Source organism: Gallus gallus, chromosome Z (assembly GCF_016699485.2).
Source record: "Gallus gallus isolate bGalGal1 chromosome Z, bGalGal1.mat.broiler.GRCg7b, whole genome shotgun sequence".
Lineage (NCBI taxonomy): Eukaryota > Metazoa > Chordata > Aves > Galliformes > Phasianidae > Gallus > Gallus gallus.
Window position 1 is genome coordinate 28254117 of NC_052572.1, and position 27203 is coordinate 28281319.

The following is a 27203-nucleotide window of genomic DNA, read 5'->3' on the forward strand; positions in this document are numbered from 1 at the left end:
GATGATGACTGCAGTAATGATAAACTCCCAGCCAACCCTGAACTTCTGTGGGATTTGCTGCTCCAACTGTATGCATACAAGTCCATGGGGCACAATGGGATTCATCCCAGGGTCCTCAAATTGCTGGCTGATGTCATCGCAAGATCTCAATCACTTGTCAATGGTCTTAGTAACCTGGAGAAGTCCCAGTAAACTAGAAGCTGGCAAAAGTCAGTTTTCAAGTAGAATTAGAAAGAAGACCCTGGGAACTGCAGGTTTGTCAGTTTCACTTCAGTGTCTGGTAAAACTATGGAGAAGTTTTTAGCTGAGAGTTTTTGAAAAACACCTGAAAGACAACTCAGCTATTGGTCATAGCCAACACAGGCTCATGAGGGAGAGAGTTCTGTTTAACCAACTTAATCTCCTTTCATGACAAGGTTACCCACATAGCAGACCAAGGGAAGACAGTTGATGTAATCTTTTTTGACTTAAGAAAAACTGCTAATACCATTTCTCTAGTATCCTACTGGATAAAATGTCCAGCATACAGCTAGACAAATACATAATGCATTGGATGAGCAATGGGATGATGAGTCAGGCTCAAAGGGTTAAAGAGGACTTCACCATGCTGATGGCCAGTCACTAGTGGGGTTCCACAGGACTCCATTTTAGGGCTATTTCTCTTGCGCATTTTTATAAATGACCTGGATGCAGGAGTTGAATGTAAACTACGTAAGCCTACAGACGAAACTAAATTAGGAGCTGTTGAATCCTTTGACAATACAGGCTAGAGAGATGGGCAATCACCAATGCTCACTTAACAGGAGCAAGTGATAGATTCTGCATTTGAGATGGGACAATCCTGGATATATGCAAAGGCTGGGGTAAGAGAGGCTGGAAAGCGATCCCACAGGAAGGGATCTGGGGATTTTAGCCGATAGCAAGATGAACATGACTTGGTGTTCCCTGGAAGCCAAAAGGACCAACTATATCCTAGGATGCATTTGGCTCAGCACTGCTAGCTGGTCAAATCAAGTGAATGTAACACTTCGCACTGCTGCAGCCTTAACTTGAGAACCATATGCAGTTTTGGGTGCCAAAATATGAGGTCATAAAACTAGTGAAGGGCAACAAGGATAGTGGAATATCTAAAGAAGAAAACATATAAGGAGCAGCTGAGATCCCTAGGTTCATTCAATCAATAAAAGACTGAGGGAGGCCCTATGGCAGCCTACTCATGAAGGGAGTGGAGGGGCAGCCACTGACCTCTGCTCTCTGGTAAGAGACAGGACCTGAGGGAATGTCACATAGCTGTAACAGGGAAGGGTCAGGTTAGGCATTAAGAAAAGTTTCTTTACAGTGAGGGTGGTCAGGAATGGCCCAGTGCAGAGATTATGACAAGACTTCAGTGCTCTCAGAAATGATTTGAATTTTGGGTAGTCCTGTCCAAATTGGGATATTCTATGACTCTGTCACATACTAGCAGCTATAAAAAGGGATGCGGTGTTCTTCAGTTCTTCTGCCACTCTACAAATTCTGTGCATTTTACATAAATGAGGATTTTCTCTCTTGACTTGTCTGAGAAAACGTTAAGACAGTAAATACATTATGGTTCAGCATGAAAAAGAAGTAACACTTGGGAACTTATTCCTTTGATACATATACTTCGTTTTTGATAGAACTCTTATCTTTAACAGCTTCCTGCGGTCCAGCATACAAAGAAACCTATGGCAGGAAAGACAACATAAACATCAACTTGACTGCCTTCCAGCAGTCTGCAATAATGACATGGCTATGGATTAATTCCTTTCTATCACTTTCAGCTGATCTCTCCAAAGTACAGCAAGATCAATCAGGCTGAATGCTTATTTGGAGATGAAGTATCTTAGTTACTTTTACGGGTAATAATTTACATGTTATACTACAAAATGAACAGCTATTCCTTCATTCTCCAATTAAAATTAAAAAATCAAAAGGTTTTAAGTAGGAAATTATGCCACATTACAACATAACACTTAGTGCTGAGCCCACAGACAAGCTAGGGAACTGTGTTCTACTTTCTTCAATTTCTGGCCAGCCACATTCACACACATAACACATTGCAGCATAAAACCTGCCACTAAGAACTGCAACAGAAAACTGCTCTTGTGCATACTGCAGCTTGCAAAAGGCATCTGTTATCATCTCTTACTATCAGCAGAAGATAGAATTAATTGCTAATGTATTATGTGCACAGATGAATTATGTGAATTATGTGTACAGATTTATTTTTCCCGTGATATATAAAAAACATTTTACAGGAAGTTTTAAAAGGGATTAATTTATATACTACGCAGTTTTAGTGGGTTTTGACAAAGCAAAATATGAATGATGGCACTACTGTCACGGTACAGAAATGCTGTACATGCATTTGATAAAGCAAAGAATGGTATGTATTAAAACATAGTATAAAATAAAAACAGTTATACTAAAAATGACTATAGGGTTCACAGGAAATAGTCAATTTCTGAGAAGTTAATTTATTTTTAAATAACAATAAGATCTTTGTCTAAGTAGAAAAAAAATGAGCATTTATGAGCTTGATAAATAATAGCTTTAGCTATTAGTAAATCGCTCATGATAAATAGAATCATTGAGTAAACTTTGAAATGATAACAGTATTGTGCATTGCATAGCTTGACACAAGCATAGGGCTTAGTCAAGAAGAAACCTGAGAATGTTACTGCCTTCATTATCACTTCAGAAAAAGCTTGTTACTACAGGCCACTTTTCTCCTTACTTCAAAAATAAAAGACAGAAACACAATGCTGTGGATAGGCTTTTACTGAAAATTGTACTGAATGTGAAGTGTAATCTCTAGAAAACTCCTCATGTGCTTCCAAATCTTTTTAATGCAGTTACATACCAACATAATAGATTTTTTTTAAGTTAATTATTATCCTGCGTCTTAACTACTCACTTTTCTTACTGTGGTTTAGTAGTTCGCAATAAATCTGTGACATAGACACAACACACACAAATTATAATATCCTTTCCTCAGAAGTAGTGAGGGCAGTGCTCAGAGTGAAACTGTAGGGAGCTCCCTAAGGGCAGGGAGTACCATTACTCAGGGACTGGCTGTGCTTTGGTCAGTTGGTGGTGAGCAGCTGCACAGTGTATCACTTTTTTTTGCATATCCTTTTATTTTCTGCCCTCTTTCTTTCTGGTAAAACTGTCCCTATTTCAACCCACATATTTTACTTTCCCCTCTACCTTTATTCTCTCCCCTGCTCCTCTTGTGTGGAGGGAGGGAGCAAAGGGCTGTGTGGTGCTTCGCTTCCTACTGGGTTAAACCACAACACACAGCCCAGTGTTTTTCCAGGCAAAAAGCTAATCAATGACCAATGAAGCTATAACTTAACTCCCTCCTTCAGCAATACATATCAGCCTAGTTTCTACAGAACATAAACCTTCCTTTACAAATAGGTATGTTGCAAACTCTTCTCAGTTACACTAAATGGTGTAAGTGTAGGAAAACATCCACAAACTGAAGCTTAGGAGGTTTAAGTTGGATTTTAGAAGACATATTTTCATCAGAAACCTACTGCATTAGAACAGCTTGCCACAGAAAAGTTGGTGAGTCTCCATTTCATTTCGCTTTCAGATTTCAGCTCATCAGGCTTTGGCTGACCTACTGCATCAATAGTAATAGTGCTTTTTCAAGGTAGGGAGTCCTTCAGAGGTCCCTGGCTAGTGGATTCCTTAAGATGAAAGACAAAGCTTCTGAATATGACTTGATGTGATAATGAGATTAACAAATAAATAGAATGCAACACCTCAGGGCACATAAGGTGCTTACCAGCACAGAATAGCAAAGAACTTTTTACTCAAAGATATAAAAATGTAGTTGCATATGAAGTGGAGTAATGGAACACAAGATTTTATACAATTTAATAGCTATTATAGCTTCACAGTTCAGTTCTCTCATAAATGATGGACATGTAGAGATGCAGATCTGGATGCACTACCTTACAGTGTCTATGAAATCCAATAGGGTTTTATTAGTAGACATGAAATAAACTTGCTCAATCACATCAACCCAAGGTAGTCTTTGCTGGAAAAAGTTCTCTGTCAGTGAAGAACTCGCTTTTAACACGCGTGAAGAAACTGTTCCCATTCGGTGTACCGGAACTAATCTAAGTTTCATTAAGTTTGTACAGTCTACATTCCAAACCAATTATTTAAGCAGCAATATCCAGTAGCTAACTTGGATGTGTGCAGAATTATGCTCGTGTGGCTTGTAATTCACATTCCCAATAGCACTGCTTCTATACATTAATCTGAACTGCAAATTACTATTTTCTTTCACATAGTGATAGGTAAAACACTGTATTTTCTGCCGGAAATACAACGTATAGTACTGAGTACAAAACAATGGAGATTAAAAGGCCTAGACAGAGGACAAGTACAAAATGTAACTCCTACCTGTGTTCTCAACTAAAATTTTAAAATACAAATACAAAGAAAATTTAAGAAATGTGCTGAATGTTTCCATATATATGCACAGAGACATTCAACACATTCTGAACTGAAAACTTACCTTTTAAAATTAGGTTTCTGACATCCAGAGCAGCCAGGGAATGCTGACTCCACTCTCCGTGATGTCCCAACATACACTATTCTGGCATACTCATCATGGAACCCCAAAGCAGACTGGAGCCAGGATACTGATATATGGGGTAAGGACTGAACTTTATAGGGGAGGGTTTTTTTGTTGTTCTTTTTTTTAAATAAACACACACACACACAACCACAATATTATGCAGTTTTATAAGATTTTCTTTAGTCTTTACTTTATATCCTGGGGATATAAAATTAAGAAAATTAGAAATCTTATAAAACCATGCAATATTGTTGAAAAGGGGTGGTGGTGGAGGGAGAAAACTTACCTTACCCTTAATAGGCCTGCTCCATTCTGCAGCGGGGTTCTGTGGTATATGTGACATCACCAGTCTAGCGTTTTCTAGTGATGTCACATGGAGAGGGAGTTGATCTGCAGCTGCTTTGGACGTCAGATACCTAAAGAAAAGAGATTAATAACTTTCTTCAATTCAAAGATTGGTTGATACTGAATACTCCTCTTAATCGATTTATGGGCCAAATTCTACTATTTCAGAACTTCAGTGGGAACTTTGATGGAATAAAGGAATAAATGAGATCACTCACGCTATGCAAGTACATTTGTAATAGAATAAGTTTTCATTCTGAAAAAGCTTAAGAGTTACTTTTTAAACTTCTTTCAAGTCCAGTATTTACCCTTGGCATGTCCTTCTGAGCATTTTATCTACCAACAGCTAGCCTCTGGCATTATTAGAATACTGGGATAAAACAGTCAGGAAGAATGGCTGGCAGTAAAGGATAAAACAAAATCACTCATGACACCCCTTTATCAATTATATCTTTGAGCATTTACCTATAACTAATGAAAAGACTGGTGAACATCTTATGTCAGCACTCAAACTTTTTGTTGTTGTTTTCTAAGACTTCAGCTTGCACTTCCATTACAGGAACCCAATCAAACTGAAGTATATCCTGAAATGGTATTCCAGACTCTCTTATCAAATATTACAAATAAATGAGGTGAAAATAAACATACAATACCCTAAGAAAAATAATAATTCTTGCTAATTGACATGTCCTCATCTCATGATTTATTTCATTACTATGTCCCTGTTTATTTGCAGAGGAGTTGGAATAGATGGTCTTTAAGGGTCCTTTCCAACTCAAACAATTCTACGAAATGACTCCTTAGACAGACATTTAGTCATTTGGGCAAAGTTACTACTAGATTATCATTGCATTGATCACCTCCCAGATTTGAAGTTCACTACCAGCATGAGTTCACTGCTTTTTCCAAACTCAGAACACTGAAATTAAGCACCACTGAACTATCACATTTCACTCTTAATTATAAGAGCTTATATATATTAACTTATACTTTCATAATGCATCAAGAAACTGTATGCATGCAACATCTTAACCTGTTTACAAAAAAGCTACTTTTTCTTTTAAGCTATTAATTATTTATCATTAATTTCATCTTTCTTAACTGCAGATATACAAACATTCCACTATTCTTCAACAGACCATCTTAAAGTCAGCTGTTTTGTTACAACTACCTGTGTGTGCTGACAGGAATGTCTTACCTGATTTTTCAAAATAATATTATGGTTGATCAAAATCCAAAGCACTACAAAATATTCTGAATACAACGCAGCATCTCTATGATGAAAATGTTCCACACTAAATGTATGACTACCTATTCATATGTTTGATGCAGAATTCATATCTATGCATCTGGAATAGTAAAATACATGTGATAGAAGTGGCATAGGTGAAGCATCTTAGCAAACATTCATTGGAGGACTAGTCTATATACCAGGAAAGGCATAAAAAATTATGCGAAGTTGAGAGAAAACAGTTGTGAAAAAAATACACCTAGTATAGGCAGCACTGAAGAGGTACTGAAGAATAGAACAAAAATGTGGAAAGCTAGTGAGATATGTAGAAGATAGAAATAGCAGAGAATTCTGTGGAAAACTTTAAAAATCCGAAGCCTAAAATTGGTTATATTCCTTCAAAGTGTGCAACTAATTAGCCAGCTGGATTTTCGAAAACTCTGCATCTCAATTTCTCAGAAATATGCAAAACTGCATGAATGTAAGAGTGAATTGAAAGACCTTATTTCAGACTCCAAATTCAACATTTTGGACTCCTATGAGTGCCTTTAAAGAGTCAGGCAAACCAGAAAGAAGTAATAAACTATTATGGAAGTGATTAAAATACAACTCAAGTTTTTAGGAGAAAGGATGGAAAATGAGAATACATTAGATCCATTGTAATAGAAGCTGCACAGCAATACAGAACATAGGCTGAAATTAAAATAGTATGTTTCAGGTGCAAGGCTACAAGCAGGTCTATTAAAACGCTGTTATTTCCATAGAGACTTACAACAAAGATCTCTTAATCTAAAGTTTAAACTAATAGCAAACATAGATTTCTCATATTATATTATTTGTTTGCATGTACATTACATTAATACAGTAATATAATGCAAACAAGTATAACAGGAAGCTCCTTACATGCAAATTTTTCAAGTATAGAAATAGGTTGCTCCAAAAATAATGCCTCCTACTTATTTCCATGGAAACCACAACAGAGTACAATAAAATTATTTGATAGAGAAAATTCTCAGCTACAAAATACTGTATTTCAACATAGTCACCACCAGTGGCTATACATCTTCAGCAGTGATGAAGAAGAGCCTGCAAGGCATGCTCATAAAGATCTGCACCAATGGAAGTGACCTAGCATTGCTGAAATGCACCATCCACTGCCTCACTGCGCTCACATCCACTGTTTGATCACCATAAACATTCAGCAAGTGTCTATGAATGTCAATAAGTGCAATTTTTTCTGCATGGAGGAATTCAATTCCACACCTTTGCTCCATAAGCGTATCCATGTCAGACGACATTTTGTCAGAGTGCCCCTCTGCTGCCATCCCTCACATGGCAACAAAATGTAACAGAATATTGGAGGGAAGGTGCAAGCTCTACTGCCGTACCACCAACATCCGCCTCTGATATTGTGGGACAACATAATAAAATAGGAGGAGTCATTACTTTTGGAGCAGCCCTCGTATTTCACTGAGAGTATGAGAAGGAATGAGAAGGGAGAAGAATATGGAAAAGGAAGCCTAACTCAAGCTAAAAAAATGAAAAAAATTTAACCCAGTAGAATCCCTGCACAGTCTTGTAATAGCACAGTGCCCCTACCACCAACGGATGGTAATATTTCCAGTTTCTTTACTATACACAGAGAGAATGTTTTAAAAACTCATTTAGTAAATCAACCGATTTGCATTATTTTTGCACTATAACAACACCGTATTTTTTAAAGTAATGTGATGCAAATCAGTGAAAAAGAAAATACACTCTTCTTTTACTTTGGATACTTGTGTTGCCTATGAAGAAATTTAACAACAGCCTGTTTCAAATGTAAAAAACAAACAAACAAACAAAAAACAGCAGACACAGAAGATACTGTTCTACCCTGGCCCAATGTATTCCTTTGGGATTCCTCTGTGATCTGACAAACTATTTCATGTCTGAAGTTCTAAAAACTTCTGATATGAATGAGTGGGTTTTTACATCTTCAGGGGCACTCCCAAATACAGACTTCCATGGCTGGTATGGATTTAAGGGCTGCAGAGTGCCTCAGAGTGCATCCGGCACTTCCAAGACTCATCTGCTTAAAAGATATTCAGTGTTTGAAAAGACAGATAAAGATGTTCATCTGCGATGGGAAGTACAGCTGCCCAATTGAAACCTTTATGAACAACATTAGAAAAAACGAAAAACCCAAAACCTTTATAAAGGAGGTTTTTATCTTGTTTTACTATGAAGCCAAGAACACTAGCATGTTACACACATCTGTAAAACAATACAATTTTCAGCCTTTTTGCTACAAACTCTAGTTAGTCATGAACTTGACTCTTTATCCTTCCCCTCACCTTTGTCTGATGTTTCCTGCAGGGACAGTCCGGTGCCTTCTACTCTGGAAAACCCTTCCTTTTATCATTTTAACTTTATGTACTTAACCATGGGAATCCTGGGTTCCAGCCTCTCTTCTCCCTCAAAAGACATCTATGCACTTACCATCAGGCTTGCAAGCAATGATTCAAATCCAATGGTGCTACTAAAATAAAGTTACGCATTTCAGGAAACACAGAATCTGTAAGTGTTTATGCTTCCTCCAGGTGATCTGTGTTCTAACATAGACATAGAACAGTGTCTAGAATTAACTAACATTGTCACAGCCCAGTTCATTTTAGAATAAACATGTTAATTATAAAGTTAGGTTCAAAATAACATCTGCAAAAAATAGTAATGTTAAAAAAAAAAAAAAAAGGAAATTCACTACTTGATACAAGTATCTGTAATCTTGTCACAGTTTCATGTTAAACAATAGCAAGAAATCATAAAGATTCATTAAGTCATGCTGTAATATAAAACAGGTAAATACACAGAGCTGATTTACAGAGCACCTTAATTTACATTTTCACACAGGAAAACTCTAGTGACTCCAGATCACTAAAGAAATTATTATATGAATTATCTGAATGGCGGCAAAGAAATTTCCATTCACACCGCAACCTCATCTGATTTCACCTGACAAATCAGAAAATACACTAAAAAAAAGGATTCAAAATGTCAAAAAATGATAGTTATCTCATGACAGATAGTGCTATTTTGCATTTCTTAATTTGCTAGGTACAGCATATGTCTAAAAGCTCCCATTCAAATGAAGTGTCATGTTTATGTGTACAGTCCAAATTTTCAGCAAACATGAGGTAAAAACACAGTACAATCTCAAGGGAATGTTTTTAGCCAGCACACTCTACTTCAGATTTATGGCTGTCTATTGACTAGTGGTAACTTGTGCTGCATCTTAACCACCTTAGTATTTGCAACAAAGCAGAAAGTTTTTATTTTAATCTGACTCTTCTCTTGTAATTTATTTCCCTGCCCATTCAATTTTTATGCTACTTTTTATTCACACTGCTTTAAAATGAAAGGATGTTACTTATCCAATGTGACACACAGAAAGCACAGCAAGATGTATTTTTTTTTAAATATGTGGAATGTACATCAGTATACACACACACAAAACCCACAAAAATAAATAACACTTTCAAACTTTTTAAAACATGCAAGTTCCTCATTTAGAACAGTTCCTTATTTCCTAACTTTCCAGACAAACTATAGGAAACAAACAAACAAAACCAAGTAAAAAACACAGCAATTGACAAATAGCTTCTTAACAAATTAGCATATCTCAGGGGAAATAAAAAGCAGTAGGGTAACATAAGGTACAATTTTAGATTTCCTTTAAATATATAACATTTTATATGCAGCAAAATTAAAACTACAAGAAATTTAGCTTACAACAGTTTTAAGGCCATTGACCAAGGTTTAACTGACTGTAACTCCCTAGTTAAAAAATGTACTTCACCATGCCAAGCAGTGGCATGAGAGAACACTTTAAAAGCTAGTGATCTAAGATACTGTCGCAATGAAACCTAGCACTTAATGATAACTGAGTGTAATAGATGCACTATAGATCCAAAATACAATTATATTTTAGCAGTAAGCAAGGCTACTAAATAGAGGCAGAAACAAAAAGCCCTACTATGAGTCCTGGCACTCTTTCGTGGCATACCTCCACACTGCATGCTACATTTGACCTGATGAAAACTTTGAGACATTCTAAGAGAATCATATGAATAAGGAAATGGGAAAAGGGAGATTTAGTATTGTGTACTCTCCTGTAAAGGTAGACTAAAGAGTTAGATTTTCAGTACTCAAAACAAACTCTTTACAACTGCAACCTCATATCACATCATTTCAGAATACAGTGTGGGCAGATCCTTTGCCTAGACTTCAGGAGATGCCCTGTTGGAAAGGTTCCATCAATTCTGAAAGGGATGGAACCTTTCCACAGGGCATCTCCTGAAGTATCCTTTCACATTCTAATATGCCATTTTCCCTTTGTTTTCCCTTACAGTGCTCCTGGTACAATGTATGTGCCAGAACACATCCTTCATGACAAGCAGCAAAGCACCAAAGCTGTAAGACACTGTATCTTACACACTCTCACAAAACAATCCTCCACCCTTTTACTAGATAATGCACAGAGCTTATGCTTCCTCCATGTGATTCAAGTCAAGTAAGTCCTCTTTCTGCATCTTTAGATTACTTTTTTCCATTAAGGAAGTCAAATATATAATAAATCAGAGTAACTTACTTTCTTCTCTCTATCCTGAAATTTATTAGGTGGTGAGGAGAGGAACTATTTAGTAGCTGAACGGATTGAGAATTTTACAACACCCCTGGCTCAGACTGTACTATCAGTAACTACTATAGCTGTCACAGAAAAGCACTTCTGACAAAAGCAGTTTGACTTCTTTTTGCCCCCAGATGCTCAATTCTGTCCTCAGAATGATCCCTTGAGCCGTGGCAGGACACAAGTGGTTATTTGTGCGACTCCAGGATAAGCTGCTCTAAGATATTGATCTGCTTTAAAACTAACCCAGCAGCAAAGAGAAGTTACGTTTATAATAGACTCTCATGCAGCTGAACAAAGAATTTTGCTACACTCTCTTACAGGGTGATAGAGAAAACAGAAGCTGCCAGAGACATGGTGAATAGGAACTGTTTTTTTGGCAGCAGTTTTTGCTTATGTCAGTTGAAGGCATATGTGAAATTGCAGCCTCATGTCAGAGCTGTGGCTAGAGTTCAAGAGTGAGGTAGTCTGGAAAGATCTAAAACTAAGACTGAACTTCAGCTTAACATTAAAGAGTTGAAGTCAAATTCTTCTCTACACTGTTACTTCAAGCTTGTAGTAATGCACATCTCATAGCTGTTAGAACAAACTGATCAGTAATCAAATAGAAATGTAAATTTTTTAAAATGAATAAGTTAGACCACAGTTAATTCAAAAAGCATTGCAGATGTAGAAACGAGTACAGAATTAAACTATTTTAATCAGCCAAACAGTGGAAATCCTTTCAAACAGGTTTATTATTTCACTGCTGTGGGAGGAATTGGTAGTAATGCTTACATCTAAAACTATCCATATCCTTCCATTACATAACCTTGATCTAATCTGCTTTAATTCTGCCAAACAAAACTTGTTTGAGCTAAAAATCTCATGTCATTTGTTGGCTCAAGCTGATTTCTGAGAAGCGTCAGATACAACCAGTCCAACTATGTACAAAAAATGCCAGCAAACAGCATGTTTACTCATGTTAAAGAAGTCTTACAGCTCAGCTCTTTTCGTTACAGCCTCCAGACTGCCAAGTTCTGGAGTAGGAATTTCTTTTATGTCATCGAAACAAATACCATGAAGTAGTAATGCAGTAAGACCACCACCATTTTCATCATCTTCAGGTCCAAACAAGAAAGAAGGTCATGAACAGCCTCAAAATTATCATAATATATCATATTAAAATATGCTTTCACATTAAGTCAAATTTGTATTATGAGAGAGCAATGTTTTACTAAAAACATTAGAAGCTTCAGAAAACCTGCAAGAAACTCTGTTATGGATGCCACTGTCACATCAAAGATGAATAATGAAAATCTGCACCTCCTCCAGATTTGAAGTTATGTAACTTAATTATGCATGGTGTTATTGACATCAAAAATACAACTTTAATAACTTCCCTCACAAAGTGTCTAGCCAAGTTTGCTGACTATTCATCTAACTTAAGATCTCTTTCTTTGTATTTTTTTTAAAGTATGCAATCCGAATGATTTTTAAAATAAACATTTCACTGTTTCTTTTTAATCAATTCTTCAGCAATTAATCCTACTCTTATTTCTTCACATAACATTTCGAACACCATAAATGTTTAAAGACTCAAAAGATAGAGTTGTGTGAGCACACAGAAAAATTGTCCTTACCTCACGATTTCTGACCACTGAATGAGTTGTATCTTAACCCCTGTATTTAAGAGCTTGTTGGTTTTCTCAGATGGTGTGATTAGAACTAAACATAGTATTCCTGCTGAAGTCATGCAACTTATTTACATAATGACACTATCAGATTTCAGTTCAAAGAGCGATTATGACATATTTAGCGTTTGTATACCCTTGAAGAAGTCTTGTTGGTATAATTTTACTAGTAGGAAAAGTCTAATCTATAATAGGATTATTAGTATGCTAATGTGTACTCTCATTTTTGTCTTTTTCTTCTATTGTTGACATAGTCTTTCTGATAACCACCAGACAATCCTACATTAAAACCAATTAGCAATTTAGCAACTATAACTTCAATTACCATCTATCTTTATTCCTTTAGATACTGTAACAGCTATTTTGCTAAGGAAATGCACTGAAGTTTGTCTTTTGCTGCCTCTCCTCTATCATCTCTCCAATACTCAAATAATGAAAAATGTTAAGTTACTTCTGATCCAGACTAAAGAAATTCACACAAATTAGTCACCAAATGCCCAAGGTACAGAAAAAGCAAAATTTTTAACCACTACTATCAAAAAGTTTAATTAAAAAAAGGAATCAGTATTAGAAAGAATTGGCTGTAGGGGGCACTTAAATTAGATGTTCTCCTATTCAACCTATTTCAATACAAAACACAGAATCAGAGAATCATTTAAGTTAGAAAAGCCTCTGAAGACCACAAAGTCCAAAGGTCAATCTAACACTATCAAGTTCACCAATAAACTATGTCCCTAAAGACCACATCCATGCATCTCTTAAATATCTCCAGGGATAGTGACTTCACCACCTCCCCAGGCAGCCAATTCCAGAGCCTTGCAGCCTTTCCATGCAGAAATTCTTCCTAATGTTCAATGTAAGCCTCTGCTAGAGCAATTTGAGGATGCTTTCTTGCATCCTGTCATTTGTCACCTGAGAAAAGAAACTAATAACCTCTTAACTGCAACCTCCTTTCAGGTAGTTGGAGAGAACAATGAGCATTCTCTTTTCCAGACTAAACATTAGTTTGTGGAAGAGTGGCTGGAAAGCTGCCTGGCAGAAAATGACCCAAGGGCGCTGGTTGACAGCTGGCTGAACATGATTGCAGCAGTGTGCGCAGGTGGCCAAAAAGGCAAATGGCATCCTAGCTTGCATCAGGAATACTGTGGTCAGCAGGACTGTGGAAGGGATTCTTCCTTCTGTACTCAGCACCGATGAGAATACATCTTGAGTACTGCCCAGTTTTTGGACTCTCATTGCAAGAAAAATACTGAGTTTCTGGAACACTTCAGCAAAGCCTATTTTAATAACTTATTCGAAAAATAAATGGGGTTAGGAATCCCAACATGCATCTTAAGGGTCTCAAGAAGATCTGATCTGATAAATATGAGAACTCTGCCTTGTAATTACTTGCCAGTAAGAGTTTGTCTAAAGGGAAGAGGGCTCACACTTAATAGAAGTAGACTGCTTCTTCTAAGGTATCACCACTGCTTGTATTGTTTTTTCTGGCAGTGAGAAGTGTTAACATATAGTTAATTAATCTCCTTACAAGAACACTGTGAACAGAACAATACATACAGAAAAGATTAAGATTATAGTCTCCACATACCAACCATATGAGACTTCATGCAATCAACGAAAAGACAAAAAATCTTCAGCTGACAGCCCTAAGCAAATAACTGGCACAGTTTTATATTCATACAAAAGAAAACTTTTTATGTCACATACCGATTTCTTTTTAATGTCCTCCAGATCTTTGAGTTCATTCTCAATCTTTGTGATTAATTCCCTGAGTTCATCAAGATTAGTGCAAATAAGCTAAAAAAAAAAAAAATGAACACAAACACTTGATAATGTGGGACTTGAAAAATACACAATTAAGTTAAATAAAATCTAAAAGCTCGTGCTATTACTCAGTGCCAACCATTTGGTTTGTATTTTCTTAGAGTTCTTTTTTTTTTTCCAAAAAAAAAAAAAAAAAAAAAAAGGTCTTATTGAAACAAAAGCACTTCAGATACAAACCATAAATATCTCTGTATATGAGCTTCCTTTTCACAGTGTAGGTTTTTCCTCCAAGCTGCAGTGAATGACACAAGTTACCAAATTTGTCTCAAGTACAGCACTGAGGTGGAACAGGCTTGAGTACCAAACAAAAACCTGTTGAATTAATGTGTACTAGCTTTGCAATATGCTGTTGTTGTAACATTACTGCTCTTGTTACAGCTTCCAGAACCTCATATATTTACCTGCAGTATTGCAAAAGATAACCAAGCCATATCTATAAAATCTATCTCATTTCAGCAAAAGCAGTATATCTAGTGCATTGGCATTTCTTCTTATTTCTGTCCTTGGCAAACAGCTTTTTACATCCTTCCTTTAACAAAATGGATGTTATTTACTTGAACAAATTTTCAAAGAAACAATAATGATCTTTAAGTTTTGGCTTACCATCACTTACAGCAACTACAGACTAGCTAAACTGGAAATTATTAAGTTGTTAGGTTCATTCAGGTCACTAAGTTGAGACTTGCTTATTTCTGAACATCTTTAGGTAGAAACATTTTCATTAGAATTGAAAAAACTTTGAAATAACATAAGAAAAGTCAAATCCAAGTAGGAAAACACCCAGCAATATGCTATTATGATACAATTTTTACCCCCATATTATTGATTGACAACAAAACATCTTAACTACACATTAAATTCTATAATTTCTAGATTTGGAACAAATTCATTTAGAAAAGCATGTCAAGTTCTTTCATCATTATAACATGGAACAGACATGTCCTGCATGGAAGGAAGTTCCAAGTACGGAAGTGCAAACCAGAAGGCAAATAATGATTTTTCTTCTCCCACGTGGCCTGCAAGCAAATGTATGATACATTATAATTATACGAAAATTTGCAAGTTTGTCACACTAAGCCGTTGATAAAAGTCAATAAAGGCATGAATAGAGAATTCCATAACACAATTATAATCCATTCCTTTGGAATTCATTTTTTAAATGGCATCATTGTCTTTTGTGTTCTCCTACCATATGTATTTGAGTCAAGGACCAAAGACAAAGCAGAACTATGAACCAAAGGAAGATACTATCCATCCAACTCTGTATTTGATTTGCTAAAATTCTGTGAACCTCCCTCTAGAAATTTATATATGGTAAGGCAAGAGTTTTTAAGAATAAGGATGATTTCAGTGTTACTAGTTGAATACCAACTGTATCTTTACAACAGAGCTACTACATGTCATCAGGTGTTTCGTGTTGCCACACTTTTCACAGTCTCTAGTTCTGTCAGAGCAGTCACTTGAGACATCAGGATCTAACTTGCTAAGCTGTCAGCGAGTGTACATCAAGAGGAAAAACAAAGCAAACATTAAAAAAATTAAGTTGTTTTGGGGATGGTGCCGACAGAGTAATGGAAGTCCATATTTCACATCAGCAGAGATGCACCTCTAATACTAATACTTGTGTACCAATTATTTCCAGGTAAAACAATGAAGGTAGCAGCAGCTCAGCTTAGGGGATTTATTGTCAAGATGAGTTTAATATCTGGAACACTCTGATGCCATACTGAAAACCACCACAAAAACATTCAAGAAGAAATCTATTTCTTTATGAAAAGCAAGACTTTAAATAAGATACTAATACTAATACAATTATTGGGAAGGAGTTATTTCTGAAATTTCTCTCATTCATCTAACATTTCTTACAGAACAAAGGTGGTGTTTTAAAAATGAAGAGCCATTTAGGTGTAGAATGTATTTTTCATACAAAAGCAGAAGGGATCTAAAGCTGCAAGGAAAAGTAGTTTGTGAATTTCTCTGATTTTAGATAACTGATATAGAAACTGTAGGCAAATTTTAGGCATAATTAAGACAGATGATGATCAGTGAAATTCTCACAAACTTCTAAAATCATGTTCAATAAGTAACAGTTTATTTCAGTCTTTACTTACCTTCTCGCTTCAGCAAAGTTAGCTTATGACTTAATTTATTTTGCAATGTACTGAGAGATAAAAAAAAATGCTTTTAAAGTATTACTTATTTTATCATTATTTTACGCGTGATTTAAAACTCTTTTTTGTTTTGCATGACTACTGATCTACTGTCAGTAAACAAAATGAAGGAATTTTTTTTTTTTATGATCACCTTGATATGAAGTTGTACATACGTACAGCAGTTGTTTCTCATAATGACACTCTACTGTTTCACTGGTCTTTGCTCATGGTTGTTAATTGCCAGAATGCAGCAATTCAACTTCCGGTAAAGAACACTGATGTTCTGAATTGGTTTGTATGTTTTTACAGGTAAGTTATGTGAATGTAACAAGAAACATGCTAATGTTACAGTCTAATCTTCCTATAAGATTACAAGTAAGATTATATAATCTTCCTCTTGGAGAACATGCTTTCTAATTAACTGTTATGAGAAAAAGAATCTTAAGAGAAAAAAAAAAACATGCTTATTACTTCAAGGTAGTGAAAAGTTAGTCCCTACTCTCTAAAATACTACACAGTACCTTAACTTTCCAGGGTGCTAGTATTTCCATTAACGTATATGCCCTGTACATTAATCGTGTTCATGCTTGCTTTGACACAGGCATTTTCAGATCAGGGCACAGGACTGCATTTTCACAAGAAATAAGTATTCTGTTTTTCAGTTGAACATAAAGGAAGCTTTAGAGACTTGGTTTTTCAGTACATGTTCAAATTCAGTGTTGAACCTCTCCCACTGGATACAATCTCAGATTTTAGTAATCTCTCAAAGATCTTAATTGGTTTCTAGAACTTCAAGGAGGAATGGCAGGAATAAAAAATCTCTAGATTTTTGCAAGGAAAGATAAGTATCATTCTAACTTGGCACTCTCCAGTGATCTCTCAGAATTTACAAATGAACCTTTATCATTATTTTAAAAGTGTAATCTGTAAATTTCTTCATAAATACACATCTTGTGTATATGCCTGAATTATGGATGCCCCCTCCTTGGTCCTCTATAACCAGCTGGAACTTCAGCCAACCTTTTTATACATAATGCACTTCAGTGCGGTTTTGCTCCCAACTTCAGGCTGTCTGCATAATGATTTTAAGTTACACTTTAACTTCTCATTAAACTGTCCTTTTATTGAAACCACTTCAAAGTGGAAAATATCCAGATACTCCCCGTTTGAGATCTGTATTTATTAGAGACCACAGCTGATGAAACTTAAAACTGTTATACACAGTTACAGAAAAGCCAAAACATTAACCCAGCTCCTAACAATGTGTGTTCCTTCTCCGGTTATGGTACGTATAAGTCTATGTAGCTACATGTGTATATGCATATGGAAAAAGAAGGAAAGAACGAGGGAAAGCACTTAGAACAAGATATTAGTAGACGTGAGTCAGGGAGAGAACCAACAACACCAACTTAGTAAACTTTCAGTACAGAACTATAATTATTGTCTTTTTTTTTTTTTTTTTTAAACATTAACAGGAAACAGCAGCTATAAACTTGGAAATGAGAATTTCTTTTAAAAGAGAAAGTGTAGAACCTGACTTACAAACTCATGAGCTGTCAACTCACTTATTAGATGATTTCCATAGTATTAAAAACAGCACGTGTTTTTGTGTGCTTTTATTCAGTAAAAAATCATTTAATTTACCTCTGCTTCTTTTTTATTATTTTTTTAACAGCTTTGAGCTAAGAACTTAGTGTAAGATCTGAAAACACATATAAGGAGGCACTGATCTGTGCTTTTCACATCTTGTCCATGACATTTGAACTGTGAAAACGAGCAGAAAATTCTCATGGTTTATTTCCTCAAAAAGATATTTAAAACCGACATTACAAATATTAAGATTAATTAGCACACATGTATTCTGTTTTCTTTTTTTTTCTTTTGTTAGTTACTGGTTTTAATGCACACTTTGGGTCATTTGGTCTCCGTGATGGAAGATATTAAAGTATGTAATAATATAACTATTCTCAGCATTAATGCTGAATTTTGATCTTCAGGTAAAGGATTTATACATTTATACTAAAACATAGGATCTACTCCTAGACAATGAAGTACATTATGGCTACTTTTTTTTCCTTTCTTACATTTGTACACTGGAGGCATACAAAACAATTTATAAATTTTCGAACAGGTTCCAATTATTTGCTTTCTTCCTAAAAGAGCTGATATTTACATATGAATAGCAACATTTTTGCAGTTGCATCCTGCATATCTCACTGTATAAACTTGTTTTATTAAGTATTTAAAAGCATACTCTCAACTTTAAATAGTTATGTAAATTAGTGATATCTGGTTATCCATGTATGTGGAAAAGAATATCAAGCCATATGTTTTACACTGCTTTATAAGCTTTACATCTGCAAATATGGTATAAAATATGAAAATATTTGAAACACATTATACCAGCCCTATCTATCCTTCTAAAAAAAGCAGATAAATAATTTAAAAGTTCCCTAAAAAGATTAAACTGTCCGTACTGATACCTCTTACCTTCACCTAAAACAGATCTAAAGCCTAGTTTTGATCAAAAGAGATGAAATTATTCAGTTATGTTTTAATTAACATTTTACATAGGTAAGCATAAAAACGTTATTTTAGCATTTAAATAGATACCTAAACATACAGTTTACTTTGGTGAGATATAAAATTAGGCTAAGCTTTAGATAACATGATAGACAGACTATTGCTAACTAAACTACATATATCCACAGCATGGAGGGAATGCACTGAGAAAAATACACTTGTTTAGACACTACCTACACAACAGCTGTAGTTTTATGAGGTTTGATAACTTAGAATAGCACAGACTGCTATCTCAAAAATAAGTTTTTCTAAAAAGATGCCACCAAAAGAGAAGTTTAATTCAAGTAGTTAAGGACATGTAAATTGTGACTTACAACTTAAACACTTTCGTACTTCTGTTACAGCACCATAAAAAACACACTGTTATAATTACCACTCTCTTCTTAGTGCTCTCTGGTCTAAAGTTCATGTTCAGATAAGAAGTAGAAGTTGCAGACAAGATGAACAAATGAAGGTATGGATTTTTTCCAAGTCCTTGAGTAAATTAAGCTAGATTTCAATTCCAGGATCACAATGAAGCATATCATTAAACCATATCAAACCAAACCAGTAAAAACACTAGCAATTTTATCCTAGGTTATATCTTACACATTACATCAACAACGTCTGTTTTCCAGGTTTTGTCCTGCACCATGTTTACCTGGGATCTCAAAAAGTACTGTGTACTTTTTATATACTATGTCAAATGCATGTAATAAAAAATGCTAAAACATTCTCTACCAGGAAAATGTGAAGTGTATGTTTAAAAACACTACTAGAAGTACACCTTTTAATCTAGAAAAGGAAAATTTATCTCTGACTAGAATTTCCAAGATCTATGTCAGACAATATGGGAATTAATTTACAGGCACTCAGGTTTCAAGAACTCAGAACAAGAATTAAAATCATTTACCTGAAATTCTGGTATGGCAGACTTTGTGACACCTTTCCTCTTCTTTGTGATTGCTTTTTTAGAGACCGATTTTTTTCCTTTTAAGATTAAAAGAGAAAAGCTTCATAATGCTGTTTGCTGTACTTCATTAATAAAACCAAATTACATACAGACTTTAAAGTTAAACTGTAACTAACAGATGGCTGATGAGTGCGTCACGTAAACACAACAAATCAGAACTAGATGCAGAAAAGCAAACATTAAACTACAAGTATCTGTGGGGCAGTTCTTTCACAAAAAAAAAAAAAAAGGAAAAGGAAAAAAAAAAGGAAAAAAACATAGAAAAAGAAAAAGAAAAAAGAACAAATAAGAACAAATCCATTACAACGCTCATAATATGCACCTAAAAATTAAGAGAACAATGCAATAAATTTAAGTCATAGAAGAAACATTCACATCACTGCTCTGGAAGGAGCAAAATCCAGAACTTACGCCACAAACTTAAGAAATATAGTATCTTACCTGCAAGGCATGTTCTCTGACACTGCAAAGTGAATCACACATTAGGGTCTGGGACATCTACATATTACAGTAAAAAATACCCTCAAAGCACAAACAACATCTAGAAATTGCCGAATGGATATACTGAAGTTATCAGTGAAATCAGAATACTCACAGGGTTATTCTGGCACTGGCAAAGCCTAACTTTATAGAAGAAAACCTCAAGTCTTCACCACACAATTGTGCTATTTTGTAATATAGATCTAACAACTTTCTTGAAGGCAAGACAAGTGGTGTAATGCCTGAAGTATCAGGATTAATATACCGTGAACACTCCTCACATCAAGTAGTTGCACCACCCAGACCTATGTATGCTTCATATAATTGAGTTCCTTGTAAGGTTATTCCTACATTCACATGGTAAACTGCAACAAGTCCTCTTTTGACAAGTTCACTTAGACTAAAACCACCACTATAAGATTACCACCATGCTCATATTCCAGAGCCCTAAACTCCATCTAAAAACCTAAAGAGTCACACAACATATGCTGAATTTATTGTTTCATTGTTAGAAACAATCATCACGTGTTACCTAGTTTAACAACAACAACAACAACAAAAAAACACTGATTTTTTAATTACGAAAATATTGTCAGGAATTGTTCGGTTTTTTCTTTTTTTCCTAGTATATGTATGTGTAAATATACACATGCAATTATATGAAAGCAAATCTAACAGTAATGCCTCCTATTTTATTATGTTGGCCCATGACTCAGGTTGTTGTTAGTGGTATGGCTCTGAAGGCTGAACCTTTCAACCAATATTCTGCTACATTATTGCTGTGCAACAGATGGCAGCAGAGGGGCAGTCTGGGAATATGGCATCTGACATGGAAATACATGTAAAGTAAAGGTGTGTCCTCCATGTGGAACAAATAGCACCCACTGACTCACTGACATTTAGTGAATGTTTATGGAGATCAAACAGTGAATGTGAGCACAGTGAGGTGGTCAGTGGTGTGTTTCAGCAGTGGTGACAATGGCATGAAAAGCAAGCCACGTTCTTGACAGCCATGCATAGCTGTCAAACCACCAAAGGAAGAGCATCTCAATGAGCTCACCTGTACAAATCAGCAGCTTATGACCAGGGAATTATACAGACCTCTGTATCAACTTCAGTGCATTGGAAACAATGGTGACAACATCTGAACATTGCGAAGTTTGTGCCAGGTGGGTCCCATGAATGCTCACATGGGAACAGAAATAACATTGTACGCAAGTTTGTCAGGTACTACTGAAACAATATGAGGCTGAAGGTGGCAGTTTTGTGGATTGCATCATAACTGATGATGAGATGTGATGTCACCACTGTGAGCTGGAGTCAAAACAGCAGACCATGGAGTGACAACATCTGAATTCCCCAACAAAGAAAATGTTTAGGACATGGCCCTGTCTGGGTAGTGATGTGCATTGCCTTTTGGGATAGGAAAGGGATGATCCTTCTAGATATCCTGGAATTTGGAGAAACCAACTCTGACCACTACCTCACAACCCTGACTAAGCTAAAGGCTTGAACTTCCAAAGAAGACCTTTCTCATGCAACACAGTAACTAACACCAGGCCCCATACTAGTCTGAAGACCAGGAAGCACAATGGCAATCTTGGCTAGACCGTCCTACCACACCCCCTGTATAGTCCAGGTTTGATGACTTCCATGTATTTGTCTGACGAAAGATGGACTGCACAGGCAATATTTTCTTAGCAACGATGCCAGCATAGCACCTTTGAAACAGTGGGTCACCTCTGCTGGAGCCAATTTTTACAAGCATGGTATGCAGGCTCTTGTTCACTGCTGGTAAAAATGCACAACTGATGGTGGTGACTGTTGAAAAACAGTGTTTGTACCTGAAAATTTGTTCTACTGAATAGTATTATTGTGCTCTTTTTATCTGTTGTAGTTCCCACAGAAATAAATAGGAGGCGTTACTTTCAGAGTGATCTACATTGATGTAGAGGCAATTTAAACAGAATACATTGAGATACTGATCATATCTCAAGACACTCTATCAATCATAAGCCAAAACAACGGGAACAGAAAAATCAAAAATTTATTTTCAGTTTACTACACTATGAGGTTTCCAAAGCACTGTAGCTGAATCTGACACAGAACAGAGCTAGGGGAGGGTACAGGGCTGGATGGACTGCTGCTATAAACCCAGACTTGAAAATCCACTTAATGAAAATGTATGAAAATTCAAAGAGCCCTCAACTACCAAAAGTCAACACTCAAAGACTCAACATTAGAGAAACGTGACAAAGATACAGATGCATCTTTATTAAAACAATGACCTATATATTTTGACAACATGGAAAAAATCCAAAATATCAACATTTTTAGTACATGTTTTAAGGATCCAGATGCACTGGAAACATATTTGGTATGATGAACAGTGCTGTTCATTAAATGAATTAAAGCAGACATCTAATACAAGTTTTCTTGACAAACACTGAAAAAGAAGTCTGGACATACGGTGGTTACTTAATGCTGTAAAAGAATGCTATCTGGCAAGAGCATGAAGGGATAAAAACATGAGGCTGCCAGACAATCTTACATTATCTTTCTTTATAGAAGATAGTTCTGAATGGTTAAAAAAAACATTTAGTTTTTAATATTTTCAATATATCATTTCTTAATGAATATTTACTTGAATATTTTCAGCATCAGGTACTACATGATGCAGCGTACTTTGAAAAAGCAAGAGATAACAGAAATATATTCTCCCTTCACATTAGTATTGACTTCCGAAAAAGGGGAAAATACTTAGGAAGGTTTATAATTAAATACTAAAAGACCAAGTAAATATTTCTTATTTGCAGAAATATCCAAAATGGAAGATTGGGGTAGCAAATAAAGCAAGAAGAACTGAAAATTTGATTAGAAACATATTGAAGATTACCCCTTACCTGTAATGTAATCTGAATCAGCGTTAAAAAAATTCATTTTCTTTCTTTTTGCTAAATAAAGTCTGACAAATGGGTTATCAAAGTGTGTCTAATAAAATATATGCACATAAGACTCATAATTATTTAACAACCTGACATAACTCTGTGAATTAACAACATATTTGTACTGTACAGCACCACAGTCTCTTTACCATTTGGAGACTATAAACACCAAACGTCCTATGGTGCCAGCACCAAAAAAGAAAACAAAACAAATATTTGCACTGTGGAAGAAAATTATTAGATACAAGAAACTAACTTTGGGAAAGTCACTGTCTACTTTAATAACATCCTTATAAAATAACAATTTTAAATGTGAAAGGAAGAAGCTATTGCACCAATAATGATATAATAATGAAAAGTAATCCCTGGTCTTCAAAAAAAACATTCCTCGGTCACCAAGTTACAAAGGAAATTTTTGCTGTAATAGCTTAATAACTTAAAAAAAAAAGAAAAGAAAAAAATAATATGATAAAAGAAGTATCTGAAGGAACTTTTCTTTAGTACTTCCTGAGACAATGCAGCTGCACTCATGCATTTGTGTTCTTTTTCCAGACTAACTCTGGAACCTAACGGTAAGTGAATTTGAATATTTGAAGTGTGAAAATTTTCTAATAAAGTCATGAAAAATTAGTTCTCCACAGCATAAATCCACACAATCTGAAAGCATAGACTGATAAGCAAGTATGTTCTGTAAAGACAACAGTGATGATATGTCTGCCCCTACCAGATGCTTCATATTGTCCCTGTCACATACAAAAATGGTCACGCTAATACTGAAGTCATGCCACCACAGAGCATAGTCACTCGTCTTGAACTGCTCAGCTGATTGGACATAGATTCTTTATGGACAGTAGAATCAGTAAAGGGTTGAACAGGCTACTACTGTGAGTGGTAATTTCTCAAACTACTTCAGTGTCATCTGCTAGACCTCCTTTGCTCGTGATCCTAGCTAAAGAGACTATTTAAAATAGTTTAAATTACTCACTTCAAAAAATGAAGTAATGCTACTGAGAGAAGCTAGATGTATTTTGAGTCGTAGCACACTGTATCCTTTAGAGCACGCTCAATGTACAAATGTATTTAATTGCTGAAAGTAATCACAGCCAGAAAAACAAATCTGAGAAATAAAGAAGGAAAAAAAATCTAATGAAGAACTTGATATACGTTGTTTCATTAAGTTACCTATAGTGATTCAACATGACCTGCATATCTCCCAGCTCTCAGTCTCCTGCTTTTACTAGCTGTGATTTAGAAACCATTTAATAATTCCACACAAAGACAAGAGAAATAATGATAGAATCACAGAATGACTGAAGTTGGCAGGGACTTCTGGGCCCATCTGTTTGAAGTCCTTTTCAAGTAGAAAAATGAGAGCAGGGTGCCCAGTTCTGCATTCAGGCATCTTCTCAACATCTCCAAGGAGGAGACTCCACAGCCTCTGGGCAGGCTGTGTCAGTGAATGTGCAGTCATTTGAGTAGAAACATTCTCACAGAGGAATGGGCTGGCTCAATAAATAGACTTTTATCTTTAGAGGTCTTCAAGAAATATCTAGACACATCACAGTCAACATGACCTGGCATTTTTAAGAGTACTGCTTCAAACAAGGAGCCAAACTATGTGACCTCCAGAGCTTCCTTTCAACCAACTTTTCTATCACTGTGCTTCTTTTAAAAGACTGCCTTACAGAGACTACACATGCTATAACCAACATACAGGAATCAATAATGCTAGAGTGCATTGCACAGATGGAAGATAAATCAGAAAATGTTTTGTTCAGTTTCACACTTCCCCAATCATGTTAAGAACAAAATGATAAAAATATTCTCTATTGAAATAGTTTCCCTTCAAAATAAATTATCCAAACTACAACAATAAGTCCGTGTAAAATAATGATCTAGAAACTTCTGAAGAGGTCTTCTCCTTAAGAGCTGCAACTCCACAAAGGCTGTTGCTGTTACAACTACCATCTTGAAGAATTAACAGTGGTCTCTCAACAGTTATTTTTTTGCAAAGCAGAGAAATACTTACTGGGAAAAGGATTTGACACAAGTTTTTTAGAATCATAGTCACTCAGGTTGGAAAAGACCTTAAAGATCATTGAGTCCAACCACAGCAACCTAACCATCCATACTACTCTAACAAAGAACCCTCTGCTAAATGATGTCCCTGAGTACCACATCTGATACCGCCTTAGGGAGTGGCCTATCCCATACAGCACGTATCCCTGCCAAGCGCCTACTACAACACACATCCAAATGGCTTTTTTAATCACATCCAGGGATGGTGAGGATGGTGACTCAACCACACCCCTGGGGAGCCTATTTCAGCGCTTAACAACCCTTTCTGTAAAGAAGTTTTTCCTGATATCCAATCAAAACTTCCCTTGGCGTGACTTGAGACCATTTCCCATCGTCCTGTCACCTGTCACCAGTGACAAGAGACTAACCCCGCTCTCACTGTAAGCACCTTTCAGATATTGGAAGTGGGCAATAATGTCTCCCCTCAGCCTCCTCTTCCCCAGACTAAACAGCTCCAGTTCCTTCAGTCTCTCCTCATAGGACATATTCTCCAAGCCCTCCACAAGCCTACTTGCCCTTCTTTGGACCTGCTCCAGTACCTCAATCTCTATAAAGACTAATCTTCATAAAGATTAATAAGTAAATACTGATTTATTCTTACTTTTGCTAGCACCACATGGCAATGCTTCTAATGAAGATTAAAACTTTTTTTTTATATAAATTTTAATTTCAAATATGTCAATATTTCTTTAAAAAGGAAAAAAAAGCTTAGTCTTTTATCAGAATTATATAATATTACTAAACAAGGAAAACAGACTTGTATTCAAACATGCACATATCAAAACTATATTTAAAAAAATCTATTTTGCTACAATAGAAGTACTATAAAACTAGGAGATGTCAGCCTACATTATTCCTGTACCTCTTTTATTCACCCACTAACATGATTTAACTGATTACTAATTACTAATGTCTCGACAATGTCTTTTCCAGCAGGCTTCACGTTTCACTGGGGTTTCAGTTCAGAGGGGAAGTGGATATAAGGCATCTTATCTTGGATAAAAGTAGCTTTTCTCATCTCTGTTCTCCCTCCCATAGCACAGGAGAGGATCAACTCTTTTTTATACCACTTCCAATACAGACAGAGTTAAGATTAGAGAGGTAAAAACTACAGACATCTAAGGCAAGAGCCCTATTCAGCGAACACAGAAGTGCAACAAATAAGCGTTCCTCTAATTCTCTACCAGAGAATACAGGGAAAATACACAATCACCTTATTCTTCAAGTAAACTACAACACATTACCCTAAATTAAACTATAATCCAAATATGTATGGATATAAAACAAGAAATTTATTAATACTAGACTCATAGACTTGCTCAGGTTGGAAAAGACCTTAAAGATCATCAAGTCCAACCACAACTTAACCAAACTTACTCTAACAACCCTCCACTAAATCACGATAGTATTTCTCATCAATAAATGAAACAAATCTACATCTGGAGCTGGCAGCAACACAGCAGAAAAGCTTAATTTGTATATTCCCTGACTTTACCTGCTGACACAAACCTCTTGTCAAAATGCATGCAATCGGCAATAAGGGCAGTACAGCTGAGTAACACTTCAGCTATCATTTCCTTTTTTGCTTTGGCAAAAGTGGCAGAAATGCTGGAAAATATGGGTTTTCCCACAGAGCATGCCCCTACTC

At 35.8% G+C, this 27203-nt stretch overlaps 1 protein-coding gene and 1 long non-coding RNA gene across 6 annotated transcripts in view; one reads left to right on the forward strand and one right to left on the reverse strand.

Annotated features, from left to right (window-relative positions):
- Positions 1 to 27203, reverse strand: part of KIAA2026 (uncharacterized protein KIAA2026 homolog) — a 63076-nt gene that overhangs the window by 14658 nt on the left and 21215 nt on the right. For 3 of the 4 annotated variants that reach the window (XM_015280186.4, XM_004949073.5, XM_025145248.3), the window contains exons 5-6: positions 19992 to 20068; positions 14247 to 14336 (exon numbers count right to left, since the gene is read on the reverse strand). In XM_015280186.4, coding sequence (XP_015135672.2) covers positions 14247 to 14336; positions 19992 to 20068 — 167 coding nt within the window. The remainder of the gene's footprint in view (positions 1 to 14246; positions 14337 to 19991; positions 20069 to 27203) is intronic. The other variant, XM_046905520.1, reaches the window with a different exon arrangement.
- On the forward strand, positions 3397 to 12913 carry LOC121108622. Of its 2 annotated transcripts, XR_005843291.2 has the most exons (4): positions 3397 to 3594; positions 4572 to 4697; positions 8556 to 8756; positions 10588 to 12913. It is a non-coding gene; the product is annotated as an uncharacterized LOC121108622 (long non-coding RNA). The 2 variants fall into 2 exon arrangements; XR_006932335.1 differs by having other exon boundaries at positions 4572 to 8756.